The following is a 14900-nucleotide window of genomic DNA, read 5'->3' on the forward strand; positions in this document are numbered from 1 at the left end:
TTCTTCTGGTGCACAGAGTATAAGTGCTCGGCAAAGCAGTCTCCCAATCTACATCGGGTCTCACCAATATACAGGAGGCCACGCAGTGAGCACCAGACACTGTACATGACCCTAACAGACTCACAGTTGAAGTGTCTCCTCACCTAGAAAGACTGTTTGAGGCCCTGAATGGTAGTGAAGGAGGAGGCGTAGAGGCAGGTGTAGCAGGTGTGACTTAGTTTGAGGTTATAAAAATCGATAATGGTAGAGTGGTGGATGTGGTGTATATAGATTATAGTACAGCATTTGACAATGTTCCCATGGAAAGCTCATTCAGAAAGTCATAACGCATAGCATACATGGAAGCTTGGTAGCATGGATTCGAATTGGCTATCCCACAAAAGGCAGAGGGTGATAGTAGATGCTGCAAATTCTGCTAGGAAGTCTGTGACTAGCAGTGTTCCACAGGGATCTGTTCTCTGTGATTTTTATAAATGATTTGGATGAGGAAGTGGAAAGATGGAGATGTTTGTAGATGACACAGGGTCGGTGGTGTTGTGGATAGTGGTTGTTGTAGGTTACGATGAACATTGACAGGATGTAGAGCTAGACTGAGAAGTGGTAGGTGTGAAGTAATTCACTTTGTAAGGTCGTACTTGAAGGCAGAGTACAATCTTAATGGCAGAATTCTCAGCAGTGTGGAGGAACAGAAGGATCTTGGGGTTCAAGTCTATACATTCCCTCAAAGTTGCCCCAGAAGTTGACAGGGTAATTAAGAAGGCGCATGACTTTCATTAGTTGGGTGACTGAGTTAGTCCACACTTGGAGTATTGTGTCTTTTCTGATCACTGCATTATAAGAAAGATGTGGAAGCATTAGAGAGAATGCAGAGGGTATTTACCAAATGTTGCCTGGATTGGAGGACAAGGTTTATGAGTGTTTTTCTCTTTAGTGTGAAGGTGCTGGAGAAGTGACCTGATAGTATATTAAGAAGAGTCATAGATAGAGTGGACAGCCAGTGCCTTTCTCCTGGGCATCAGTGGCTAACACTTTTTAAGATGAGTGGTGGAAAGTTTAGGGGAGATGTCAAAGTTTGTTTTTGTTTTACACAGAGAATGGTAAATGCCTGGAATGCACTGCTAAGTGTGGTGATAGAGACTGATATATTAGGGACATTTTAGAGTCTCTTAGGTAAGTGGATTAAATAAAAACAAAGAGTTATGTGCTGTGAAGGAGGGAAGGGTTAAATTGATTAAGGTGTAAGTTAAAAGGATGGCTCAGCATCATGGGCTGAAGAGACTGCTGTATTGTTCTATGATTTTGCTAAACAATAGGTGGTTGAGAGGTGACATGATAGAGGTATATAAACTTAAGAGATGGATCGATAGGCTAGGTAGGCAGAGTTTATTTCTAATGGTAGGAGTGTCTAAAACTTGAGTCATGGTTTAAGGTGAGAGAGGATAATAAAGGGGATTACGGGGACAAATTTTTCACACAAAGAGTAACTGGTATTTGGTGTCAGGTGCCTGAGGAGGTAGTAGAGGCAGCAACAGGAACAACACTTTGGACAGGGATTTTTATGATGAACACAGCATAGAGTGATACAGAATTAGTGCAGACATTCGAATTAGATTGGCTTGATGGTTGACACAAAGAGCCTATTTCTATGTTGAACAGCTCTGTAACACTTCGATTTTACAAATGATCAAAAATGCTACCAGTGAAACCAAATGAGGGAAATTTTCCAAGAGTGTTTTTCTCTAAATGTCATATAGGAATAATTTTGAGAATGTGTAGTATATATATAAGCATGGCATTTGTATGTTGTCAATGAGTATTCAAAATTAAGTCCAAATCAATTTCATTTTTGGAAATCATTGTTGATGTTTTTTATCTTTTAGCTGTATTCATGGAACAGGAAAACAAACACGTCATTTTCTGTATGCTACAGATGTTGCTGAGGCTTTCCTCACAATTCTTGAGAAGGGTGAACCTGGCGAGGTGTACAACGTAGGCACAAACTTTGAGTTGTCAGTTTTTCAGCTTGCCAAGGAGTTAGTGCACTTGGTAAGTTAAATTGATAAGAACTCTGTTCTTGCCAGAGTTCCCAAGTGATATTTCCTTTTTCTCTTCTTCCAGTATTCACAATTCAATTTCATTGCGATTGATCTACCTCTATAGTACCTCAGAGGGCTTGAATGTCTAGTTGTGGAGTATAACATTTTGGGGTCAGACGATAAAGAGACTTGATGGGAAAGATTCAAGGGCCTGATGAATTAGGCTGTGTTCTAACTGATGGGAGTTCGCTCTCCCTGATCTCTCCTTACCAACTGGTTGGAGCCATTCAGGCCTTGGTATTGAAGTCACCCAGGAAGGTCGATGTCTGTCAGTGATAAAATTCTGGAGTTGGGGATGATGCATGGGGGAGAGTTCTGGGGAAATGAGAACACAGGAACAAGCCTTTAACCCACAATGTTGTACTGAACCAATTAAATTAGTATTCAATTGGCCAACTAAACTAATCCCTTTCGCCTGTGCAATGTCCATATCCTTTCATGTCCCTCACATTCATGTGCCTATCTAAACATCTCAGAGGGGCACCTGCCCCTCTCTGTGTTTATAAAACAAACTTGCCCCTCACATCTCCTTTGAACTTAATCCTTCTAACCTTTAATGCATGCCCTCTGGTATTAGACATTTCAACCCTGGGAAAAAGATGCTGTCTGTCTACTCTAATGTTTAATCCTAAAGCATAAACACACCATGGTCAGCAGTTATTGCCAGATCCCTTGGTGCTTGTGGCAATTTATATGCAAGTAGTCCAAAAACGGCTCTTATATCAAAGTCAGTACTGATATTCTTGCCAAGTGATAATTGTAAGCTAGCTTTTCTCCCTCTTCTCAAACTGTCTTCAGCCTTTGCTATCTTCCTCACACACAACTCCGCTCCATCATCTAGTTGGATGAGGCCCTTGTCACCTGAACATATTCCTGTCTATACAGTCCATGGTTAACAGATCATGTGGGCAGCTCTTCTGCTTCCACACCATGTCACTGATTCCTGTGTGTGGCTTCCCTGTTGACTCTGCAAACTTAAACTATTCAAAGATTGACCTGTTCAATTCTTATTCAGCCATCAATCTTTGTTGGCTTTCCTACATTGACTTTTAGTTAATATCCTTCCATTTTAAAATACAAGCATTCACAAGCCATGTGATCTCCTTGAGCCTGCTATGTCATATAATCGGATCATAGATGATCCTGTGCTTTATCCTCTGTATCTCCAAAGTTCTTATACTCAACAACTGATCATACTCAGTTTTCTTAAATAGAGAATTTCAAAGATTTTACTGCTCTCTCCATGTCTGTCTTAATTTGTTGAATTCCTTATCCAGAAACTATACCTAGTAGTTTCAAATTACCTAACAAGAAGAAACAGGCCAGGTAGTCCCTCACACTTTATGTCTCAATGTGATCTCCTCTCAATCTTCCAAAATGAGTACTTACTAATCAGACCAAATTTAGACAGTCACCATGTTAATATATATCCACCATAAACAGTGCTGTGTAGTCTTCATGGATCTGCAAGTTTTCATGATTAGCAATGAACAGGATCTGCACGTTGAGTACTGACACCGGAAGTTGCCAGATAATGAATTGTTACACGACCCCTACAAGTGGATTGGTTTCACATCTTCCCCAGTCAAGATCCATTAAAAAATAGAAGTGGGCAGACAGTCCTGAAGAAAGGTCTCAGCCTGAAACTTCGACTGTTTACTCTTCTATAGTTGCTGCCTGGCTTACTGAATTCCTGCAGCAATTTGTGTATGATACATGGGCAGATAAAGGCTGGGATTTAGATTTTTTAAAATCTCATCTGGCCCATAACAGTTGTTTCTGGGAGTTTGAAATTTTCATCTGTAATTTTGAATTCTTTGCCCAAATAAATCATAAATGCCTTTTTATGTTAAGCATTTAATCTTTCAGTTTGGGATCTTAAACTTTTAGTTGGGTAAGTTAACTAATTAATGAAATTAATTAGTGAAGAAGTAATTTAAATTCAGGGTCAAACCAAAAGCATGGGCTGGAAGAAATAACCTTGGAGAAAAGAGAAACTTCACACTTCACAAGCATTTAATTCCAGACTTTTATACCAATTCATGCACTCTTACTGCCAAAACCACTTCATTTCAGTAGTAAATCGGATTTGAATTTTCATTTGCTGTCACATTTCATATGGCTTCAATTCTTTTGCATTCTTGAACTAATAAATTAGTTTGCAAGAAATCTTGCAAGTCTAGATGTTATTGTAAAGAAATTGAAAGCTGAACTTCATTACTTAAGGTTTTAAGAATTGAAGCTGTCACACTATAAATATTGGCTAAATTGTGGCTAATTTTGAAACACTATGGTTCTCACAAGAAGCCATTGAATGGAAAGGATAAAGAAATTTAGAAATTGGACATGGAGGCATGCCAATTTTTCAAATGATAACTTTAATACCGGAACATCAAAGACCCTGTCAATTAAACAGATTTTTGTGCCTAATACTCAGTTAGGACTTTAAATGAGTGAGAATTTTCTCCAAAGCAGAGCTTTATTTAGCCACTGTCACCACTGTTAGTGGTGACATTTATCTAATTTACTATTTTTATTATTTTTCCATGAATTTTGAACATAAAAATACACAATAAAATTGCTTCAGCTGCTAGCTTTCCAGCATAAAAATGAAATAATTCTTGAAATTCCTAGTGTTGAGAACTTTAATCACTGTGCATCCACTGTCTGTCTGTTATAGATTAATTTATAGAGATTGGTTGATTGCTGTGATTGGTCTGCAATTACATTGCTATTATTTGCAGTATCATTCTACCAAATTGGCGTTAAACAAACCAGATAGACTGCTCTTCTCTTGATTAGTAATCCTGTGTTTGTAATTGACAAGTTAATATTTTCTATATGATCTTATCAAAATGTAATTACCTTGGTGATCCTGACCATATGCTGTTGAATCTGCTATATATTCCTAATAAGTTGAATTCTAGCTTCTTATTTCTTGCATGAAAAATGTAGTCTTATGCTTCCTGGTTATCAATTCTCTCTGAGCTTGTTTAAACACAAATTTAAATTTACAGATTAAAGAAACTGTTTCAGAATCAGAACTAGAACTTTGGATTGATCATGTCAGTGACAGGTTGGTGTTAATATTTGAAACTCATGATCTTTTACATTAAATGAGCACTGACTTTTTTTTGCAAAGAATTTCTGCAAAATTCTAAGGAGAATATTGCAATTAATTCCACTGCTATCAGAATCACTTAATAGAACACTAAAGCTATCTGACCTGCCTAATACATTCATGTCCACCCTCCATGTGAGATGTTACAGAGGTAATTCATTGGGCATTTTCAGAGCTATGACTCCCAAAGTTTTGTACCACTGTGACTTTCTTTGCATTGCTTACTTGTCATGCAACACAAAAACAGCCCTTCTGCCCACTCATCCCTACTAATTAAGATGTCCTTCTAACCTAGACATATTTGCCCACGTTTAGCCCATTTCCCTTCAAGTCTATCCTATCCATGTACCTGTTCAAGTGTGCTTCAACAGGGTAACCAAAACTGTAGGTGCAGTATCATCAATGTATTATACAATGGCAACATCAAGTCCCAACTCCTATACCATGAAATATTGCACTATTTTATTTATTTTATTTTTATTTTTTATTGTAATACAGTAATTTTTTATGTCTTGCACTGTACTGCTGCCACAAAACTACAAATTTCATGATGTAAGTCACTGATTCTGATTATGTTGCTCAGTGTCCTGGCTGAGAAGGGCCAGCATGCTGCCTTCAACACCTTGTTTGCTAGTAATGTTTCATCTAGCAAAAAAGTTCTTAGCACCCCTTCATTTTGTGCAGTCTTTTGCAATGACATGCTTCCTCTCTGGATCGGAGGGTTTGGGAGTGATTTAAGATTAAATAGTGAGCAAACTCTTCCATATTTGGGGAAGGAGTTGGCTGATGAGGTGAATCAGTGGGTTATGTGCAACTAATTCCTGATTGATTTATGGTCATAGATGTGCCTCTGCACAAAGTTTTCTGTGAGCGAAGAGTGGAGCTGATAGTCATAAAGTAATACAGCATGCAAAACAGGCCCAAATGATCCATGCCAACCATGATGTCCACCAAACTGGTCCCATTTTCCCACATTTGGCCCACACTCCTGAAAAATCCTCTATTCATGTATTTATCCAATTGTCTTAAATGTTGTTGTACCTGTATCAACTAATTCCTCTGGCAGTTCCCTCTATGTATGCACGTCCTTTTGTATGAATAAGTTGCCCTTTCAGGTACATTTTAAATCTTTCCCTTCTCACCTTAATTCTATGCCATTTTGTTTTTATTTCCCCTTCCCTAGGAAAGACATTCATTTACTCTATCTATGTCCCTCATGATTTTGTACACCTCAATAAAGTTACGTCTCAGTCCGTTATGTTCCAAGGAATAGTCCAAGCCTTCCTGACCTCTTTCTGTTACTCAGGCCTTTGAGTACTGGCAGCATCTTCATAAATTTTTAATTTCATAATATCTTTCCTGTGACAATGCAACTAAAACTGTACACAATGCTCCAAGTGCAGACACACCAAAAACTTGTACAACTGCAACATAATGTCCCAACTCCTATATCAATGCCTTGATATTGGCCAGTATACCTAACACCTTCAAGAGAAAATCTGCAGATGCTGGAAATCAAAGCAACCCGAACAAAATGCTGGAGGAACTCAGCAGGCCAGGCATCATCTATGGAAAAGAGTAAACAGTCAACGTTTTGAGTTGAGACCCTTCATCACCTTCTTCACTACCCTGTCTAACTTGTACTCGTCAGACCCAATTAGATTCTACAGCATTCCTAAGGGTCTCATCATTCACTCTATAAGCCTTGCACTGGTTTTTCTTCCCAAAGCACAACATTTAGACAAACTCAAAACCACTGTCTCTGGTTTCTCTCTCCTGAAGTCTGCACTCAGTTCCCTGGTCTCCCCCACTATAGGAAACATCCTCTCTACGTCCACTCCATTTAGGACTTACAATATTTGATAGGCTTCAATAAGATTTCTTGCCCCCTCCCTCCATTCTCCTAAATTCCAATGAGTACAGGTTGAGACCCAACAAATGGTCCTCGTGTTAACCCTTTCATTACTGAAATCATGTACTTCCTCTGGACCCTCTCCAATGCCAGCAGATCTTTTCTTAGGTAAGGGGCCTAAAACTGCTCACAATACTCCCATGTGCAGTCTGATAAATGCCTTAACACCAACTTAAACTGCAAGTTAACCTTTGTGTCTCTGATTTTAGAATTTCCACCCCGTTTAGAAAATAGATTAAGCCTTTATTCCTTCTACCAAAGTCCATGACCATACACTTACCTACACTGTATTCCAGCTGGCATTTCTTAGCCCATTCTTCTAATCTGTCTGAAGTCCTTCTGCAGACTGCCTGCTTCCTCAACACTACCCACAACTGCACTCACTTCTGCATGCATGCACTCTTGAATTTCTGGCAAACTGCTAATGTCTTCAATAGTGAAGACAGATGCAAAATACTTAATGAGTTCGACCAGCATTTCTTTGTTACCATTACTACCTCTCCAGTGTCAATTTCCAGCTGTCCAATATGCACTCTCACCCCTCATTCCTCTCATTTACTCTTTATATATCTGAAAAAACCTTTGGTGTCTTTTCTATATTATTGGCTAGCTTACCTTCATATTTTCATCCTTTCTCTCCTTATTGCATTTTGCTGGTTTTTAACAGCTTACTGATCCTACAACTTCCCACTACTTTCCTTTATATCATATGCCCTGTCTTTTGTTTTTATGCTGTCTTTGACATCCCTTATCAGCCACGGTAGGCTCATCCTCCCAATGGTATCAAAAGCATTATACTTATTATTGAGGGAAGCAGCCACAGGGATACTCTGGATTATCTGCCCATTCCCTCTCCCTCTCCTGACAATCACCCAGCCACTTGCCTCTTGCAACTTAAGGGTGACTGTCTCCTTGTAGCTCCCATCTATCACTTCCTCATCCTGCCATATGAGCTGACGGTCATCCAGCTGCAGCTCCAATTCCCTAACACAGTTTGTAAGGAGCTGTAGCAAGATGCACCTTGTTTAGATGTCGTTATCTGAACGTCTCCCAGAGTTTCCACATCTAACATGAAGACCACACCACTGACGCTGGACACTTTGTCACTGCACTAGCCAAAAGGTTGACAATGCGTCTCATCACATTTTGCTTGAAAATCTGAAGTGGTGCTGGACTATGGGGTCAGGTGGGATAGCTCATTCTCGTGCTGTTCTGATGCAGCGTTAATTGCCATTCTGTGCTGTAAATTTTCAATAGCTCTGTAAATTGCACATAGTTTTACCTGGGTTTCCTTTGTGCACTAAACATTACAACCCATGTAATCTGTATTTCGTTTCATATTTCTCACAGCTATTTTATCTTAAGATGCATGTTTGGGAAATGGATATAGTACTGAGACTTAATTGCAGAAAAATTAGGAGGCAGATGTTAAAGAAAATTAGGTATAAGGAAATTTTGGACAAATCTGGCTTCTTGTTTCCTCTGGAGCATTGGACGGTAGTGGGTAACTTGACTGAAGTATAGAAAATTACGAAAGGCATTAGACAGGGAAAATAGTCTATTTCTCAAGATGATAATGTCAAATACTAGAAGCCATAGCTTCATGGTGTGGGGAGGGGGAGTTTAAAGGAGATTTATGTAGCTATTTTGTTTAACGGTGAGAGTGGTAGGCATGGAAATGCCTGCAGGCAAGTGTGCAGTTTAAATTTCCATCATGGTTGGCACAGACATTGTGAGCCAAAGGGCCGGTCCCTGTGCTGTAGTTCTAAGTTCAAGGCATATTGCACTTGATAATACTTCGTATAGTTCTTGTATGCGACTGCCTGTAAGCAAATAAATCTCAAGATTTTATAGCTTATATATTCTGTGATAATAAATGTACTTTGAATGTAAAGCCTGCAAGTTATCAGCTTTAATACAATAGTCTGTTTCAATTCGAAATTGTGGATAACTACATGCTTGGTGGACTAATTATATGTATCTCCCCGCTTTCTATTTCTTTTTGTTCTCAGGCCTTCCAATGACTTGGGATATCCAATGAATTCAAAAAAGCTGCATAGACTTGGCTGGAAACCCAAAGTGCCCTGGGAAGAGGGAATTAGAAAAACAAGTATGATTGAAATAATTTTTAAAATAATTTTTGATTTTTTAAAAATCAAATACTGAGCAATTAGAATGTAACGTTTGGTTTCTCATATTATGGGTTGAGGCACTGCTGATATATTTAACTAATTTGATTCAATTATTAGATAGTGAATGGTTTGATTTAATACCTGAATGAAATCAAACCTATCTGCATCTTTTTCTTACCTTTCTTGATTTCTAACATAACTCTACAATGTTCTAAAAACAACACTCTCCAGCCCTACTTGCAACATTCAGATATTTTTGCCACAAGTCAACTTATGAAATATTTTAAAAATATCCTTCATTGTAAATTTTTTTTAATATTACTGGCAGAATAACTTAATAATTAGAGAAGACAGGCAGGACATTCCATTTGGCCATATATCAGTTACCAGTTGTCTTCGCTCACATACCAAATCCCTCAAAGCAGTCAATATGATCCTCAGCCAAGTCTGATAGTATTGACTACAGGCTACAGATTAATATTGCAGTTTTCTAGCCCCCAAATAGGAGAACAAAAGCAAATTAAGTGTCATTGCAGGTGAAAAATAGAAAGTGGTTATGAAGCATCAAAGAATGTTTGACTAAAAAAAACATTAAATGACATATGAGGAAATTTCTCTCAAATTTAAGTGCTAAAAAATTATCAGTCCAAATAAATATGCCATTATTTGGCTATCTTCAAATATAGATAGTATTTTCAAAGAAGGAAATAATTCATGGAGTTTATAAGAAATACGATTTAAAAGAGGTTTGTTATACAGGTAGTCCCCGAATTACAAACGTCCGACTTAGGTACAACTCATACCTACAAACTGAGGAAGGAGAACGCCGTCCGCCATTTTAAGTGGATCATGACGCCGTCTGCCACTTTAAGTTGTTGCCGTTGACACTGTGCTGAGAGTGTAACTTTGTATTTGGCTTAAATTTTTCTTAGCAAGATTCACCCTAACCCCCCCCCCCCCACCCTTTTCTGGTCGGCTGGTGGCACAGTGAGATCAGCGCCGGGCTGGAGAACGGAGGATCCCGAGTTCAATCCAGTGACAGACCACTCCCGAGTGTGCTCTCCATCTGTGCCAGGTTGATGTTGAGCTCGCAACTCAACCTCGTTAAAAAAAACACTGCCACCTCCAGTTTAAATTCCCACGCGGAATATTGTGGAGGATCAAATACCCAAACCCGAACTTGGCACTGCCCCCACTTGTCCCATTTAACCTGTCTCAGTGCAGTGGACTTTAGGACCCGGGGAATTCAGAGTGGTGGTCCTTAGGACCCAGCGGAGCTCAGGACCCACCACCCGCAGTGTTTCTGTTCCGTTGACAGGAAGCGATCACCATTGAAAATAAAGTGGAAATAATAAAGTGTTTTGAAAGAGGTGAAATGTCATCGGTCATTGGAAAAGAGTTAGGCTACAGTCAGTCAACGATAAGAACAATTTTAAAGGATAAAGTGAGAATAGTGGAGCATGTGAAAGGCGCTACCCCGATGAAAGCTACAATTATTACTAAGCAACGCAGTGGTTTAATTACTGGAATACATACTTTTTTTAGTGTTTTATATGCATAGAAAGGTAAAATATACTATATACTAAGACAAACGTTTGACTAACTGACGCTAAATAATACCGGATGTACTTGTTCCGACTTACGTACAAATCCGACTTAAAGACGGACTCAGGAACGGAACTCGTTCGTAACCCGGGGACTGCCTGTATAAAGTACTCAATAATAGTAATGAAACTGTCTTAAAAAACTTCTTTCAGGGATGTAGTTACTATAACACTTAAGAGGATAGAAATAAATGCTATTGTATTCTGTCTTCACCAGTTCACTTGCATCTGTCTATGCCACCAGTGCAGTGTTCAAGGGTGAGAATATTCCCTCATTTGACTTTCTCATAGTCATTGAAACATCTCCACACCTACCTTATCATACCCTCTGTGGACAATATATATTTCAATTTAACTTTTCTTTAGCCACTCATGAAAATATTCATTCTAGAAATTAGCCTTGTGAATTTTTTCTGATCTGCTTCCAGTGCAGTTTTGGTCAAATGAGTGGACCAAAACTGTGCTTAGTGCTCCAGATGTGGCACCTGTTTTCCTCTGCAATTGATGCTTTAAACTTATCCTTTGAACTCGCATTCTGGGCAGCACTTGAAATTGGTGACATTCTTAGAGTCTCCTTTTAGTGCTAGTTATACCTGTTAATAATTGCCTTCCACTAGTTATGGTAGAATTAGAGCCCTGGAATTGATTTATTGATTGTGACTTAGCTCTGTCAATGGCCATGTACTGCAGCTTCATCTGTTTGGCACCTTGCTTTCAGATATGCCTCATACAGCTCCTGAACAGCTTCAAAACTCCTCATTGAATCAGGGTTAATTCCAGTTGCTCGATAGTAATGGTGGGATCTGGGAATGTCAGCTCATTAAGTTACATTGTGGTGTGCATCACTGCTCTGCCAGTCTACAGAGCCTAATGGATGACTCGTGTTGAGCTATCAGATCTGTTCTGAATCTATCCTACTTAGCAAAATTATTGTGCAGTACAGCTGTTCATATTACAGAAATTTATCCTGCTGGAATTCACAAATCAATACCCAAACATTTATAATATGAGCTATAGAATTATTAATTGTGTGTGGGGAATGGGGGGAATAACCAAAACTGCAAGAGCAACAGCTAGTCTTGCCCATTTTTATTTTTAGTCACTCAGTATTCTGGGCATTATCATGTCAATTGGTTTGGCAGTCTTTGACACGCCCTCTCCAGTCAGAGGACATGTGGACAGGATGTCTCTGAGAGTGGTGCTGCCACGCTCTTCATCAGGGGTATTTCCTCTGGGTGTACTGCATTGTGGAGAACTGGAATAGCCATGGCCATTTCCTTAAACCCTTTATTCCACTTCCACAAAGTTTTAACATGTTGTCCCTCTGATATTTGCCACATCACCTTTCTCCCATGAGCCCCAGTCATCAAATCCTACCCACTTCCCTGATATTGCCACTTCCTAATCCGTGACCATTGCCCACCCCCCATATAAAATGCACGGCAGCACTGAAACTTCTATTTGTGTCCTAGGACTAGTAAGGGTGTGGCAAAGGAAGAATTTGTCTGTGCCAACTAGCCTATTGATGCAGTGACGTCCAATCCAAATCCTACTGTCTGATAGAGTGACTAAAATCAACAGATTTGTCACATTCACTTGAGCCTTGTTCATCCCCAACTCCAATGTTAACCTCAGCTGTTACATAATGGGAGTTGGTCAATTTGTTATTACAGATAAAATGGCTTAATGTGAGAGGAAAAAAACATCTGTATGAGCACATCTTGGCTTTCACATGTAAAAGGTATTTTTGTATTTGCAGAAAATTGCAATAATTATAGTTTCCTTGGAATATAATCACCCTGAAATATGGAACCTTTAGATTGCAGCATTCGTCAACGTACCCCAGGAGCCTGTCATTCACTGTGTATATCTTGCCATTGTTTAACCTCTCAAAATGCATCACTCACTTTTGACTGAATTAAATTCCAGCTGCTATTCCTTTGCTTATTTTCCCAATTCTCATTGCAATATTATTTCCTATCCACTCTACCACTTACTAATTCTGCCACCTACAGTTTATTCAAATTGTTAAGATAAACATCAGCACTGATTGCAGTCTGACACTATTTATTCATAGCTCTCCAGTCTGAAAAGTAGCCCTCTGACTCCTAAGTTAATTTTGTATTCCTTTTAACACACACAAAATGCTGGAGGAGCTCAGCAAGTCAAGCAGCATCCATGGAAATAAGTGAACAGTCTTCATTTCGGGCTGAGACCCTTCCCGGGACTTGAATGGAAGGGGGAAGATGCCAGAATAAAAAGGTAGGGTAGGGGAAGGAGGTAGCTAGAAGTTGATCAGTGAAGCCAAGTGGTGGGAAAGGTACTGGGCTAGAGAGAAAAGAATCGGACAGGCATGGACCATGGGAGAAAAGGGGGTGCACCAGGAAGAGGTGATAGGCAAGTAAGAAGAGGTAAGAGGCCAGAATGGAAGGAGGAGGGAAAAAATTTACTGGGAAGAGAAACCTATGTTCACGCCATCAGGTTGGAGGCTACGCAGGCAGAATATGAAGTGTGGCTCCTCTACCCTGACAGTGTCCTCATTGTGGCACAAGAGGAGAACATGAACAGGAATGGGAATAGGAATAAAATGGTTGGGCACCAAGAAATTCTGCTTTTGGCAGATGGTGCAGTGTTGCTCGATAAAGCAGTCCCTTAATTTACGACGGGTCTTACCAGTGATGAGGAGGCTGCAGAATCAGAACCAGGTTTATTATCACTGGCATGTGTCATGAAATTTGTTTATATCAGGAGCACCGGATACAATAGGTGACCACAACGGATTTGCAAGTGTAGTGTTGCCAGGTAAGTCAACACTTGTACATGAGAAGAAAACTGCATGGAAGTTTTACTGATCTCTGAGATTAAAATGTTGGGATTATTTTACACATTTGTATAATACTTCTTCACCTTTCTCTTGAATTCATAACCTAGATCAGTTTTGTTTATTGTCATATTATTTGCTGATACATGCATGTATGTACAAATTTTCCCAACAGTCATTAATTCTCCTGTTGCTCTGTCTTATCCTTTAGTCAAATGGTATGAAACAAACTTCCACAACTGGTCAAATGCAGAAAACGCGTTGGCACCTTTTCCATCGTCAGTACTTCAAAATGGATGCCAGCAATTATGATGTTTTACTTAGATGACAGCAATTCTACCTCATTAGCAACTTCAGATGGATATTTTATTTTGACATAGAACAGAAAGGAAATGACTCTCACCAAGACGTCTAATTTGTAAGCAATTAATTAACCTTTTTCAGATATAAAAGGATTTATTTCATGTGCGGTAATGTTTGAGTATCTAACTCACAAACATTAAAAATGTGATTTGTTATTTGATTACAGATAAAATAATCATGTAATCTGGTTAAATAATGTATTTTAGGAATGGAAACAAATTGCTCTTATTGTATAATAACTCATGTGCATTGCCTCGCCCTTATTTCATGCTTGAGTATCAATGCCATTGGGACTAGTGTGGACAGTAAACGTGGCAATGCCAGGATTGTCTACATTTCTATTTTTCTTACAATGTAGGAGACCATACGATTTATTGAATCTATCCCAGGTCTCAGCTCCTTCCCCCACTTATTTTCTAAAAAATTGTTCTCTTTCTGTCCTGTCCATCAACTTCCCCAACCACTAACATTTATTTTTTGTGATCAAAATACAGAGTGGCTTATTTACCTCCCATACAGTTCCTGTGGGAGAAAACTGGAACATGCACTGGAAACGTGTGATTACAGGAAAAATCTACAGATTTCACATGTCCCTAGAGGTCAGAATTGAAACTGTTACTGGAGCTGTGCAATATCAGCACACCTACTCCTGCATTGTGCCACCAAATGTCAGCCTGGTATTTCCGTTTAGTTTTTGAAGGCAACATTTAATGTAGGATTTTATGTTTCCCCCAATTAACATTATATAATTGTTTTAATTGCATTGTCTTTGGACGAAGATAACATATTTGTATGTTTTTTTAAATTATCTATCATGATAGAACATAGAAAATTAAAATACAGTAGAGGCC

The 14900-nt window shown here is 39.0% G+C and overlaps 1 protein-coding gene across 2 annotated transcripts in view; it reads left to right on the forward strand.

Annotated features, from left to right (window-relative positions):
- Window positions 1–14556, forward strand: part of LOC132394336 (dTDP-D-glucose 4,6-dehydratase-like) — a 58029-nt gene extending 43473 nt beyond the window's left edge. For both annotated transcript variants that reach the window (XM_059970361.1, XM_059970362.1), the window contains exons 9-12: window positions 1881–2046; window positions 5114–5172; window positions 9142–9239; window positions 13898–14556. In XM_059970361.1, the coding sequence (XP_059826344.1) occupies window positions 1881–2046; window positions 5114–5172; window positions 9142–9239; window positions 13898–13998 (424 nt within the window). In that variant the 3' untranslated portion in view covers window positions 13999–14556. The remainder of the gene's footprint in view (window positions 1–1880; window positions 2047–5113; window positions 5173–9141; window positions 9240–13897) is intronic.
- The last annotated feature ends 344 nt before the right edge of the window (window positions 14557–14900 follow it).

The sequence above is a fragment of the Hypanus sabinus genome, chromosome 5 (genome assembly GCF_030144855.1).
Source record: "Hypanus sabinus isolate sHypSab1 chromosome 5, sHypSab1.hap1, whole genome shotgun sequence".
In the NCBI taxonomy this organism is placed as follows: Eukaryota; Metazoa; Chordata; class Chondrichthyes; order Myliobatiformes; family Dasyatidae; genus Hypanus; species Hypanus sabinus.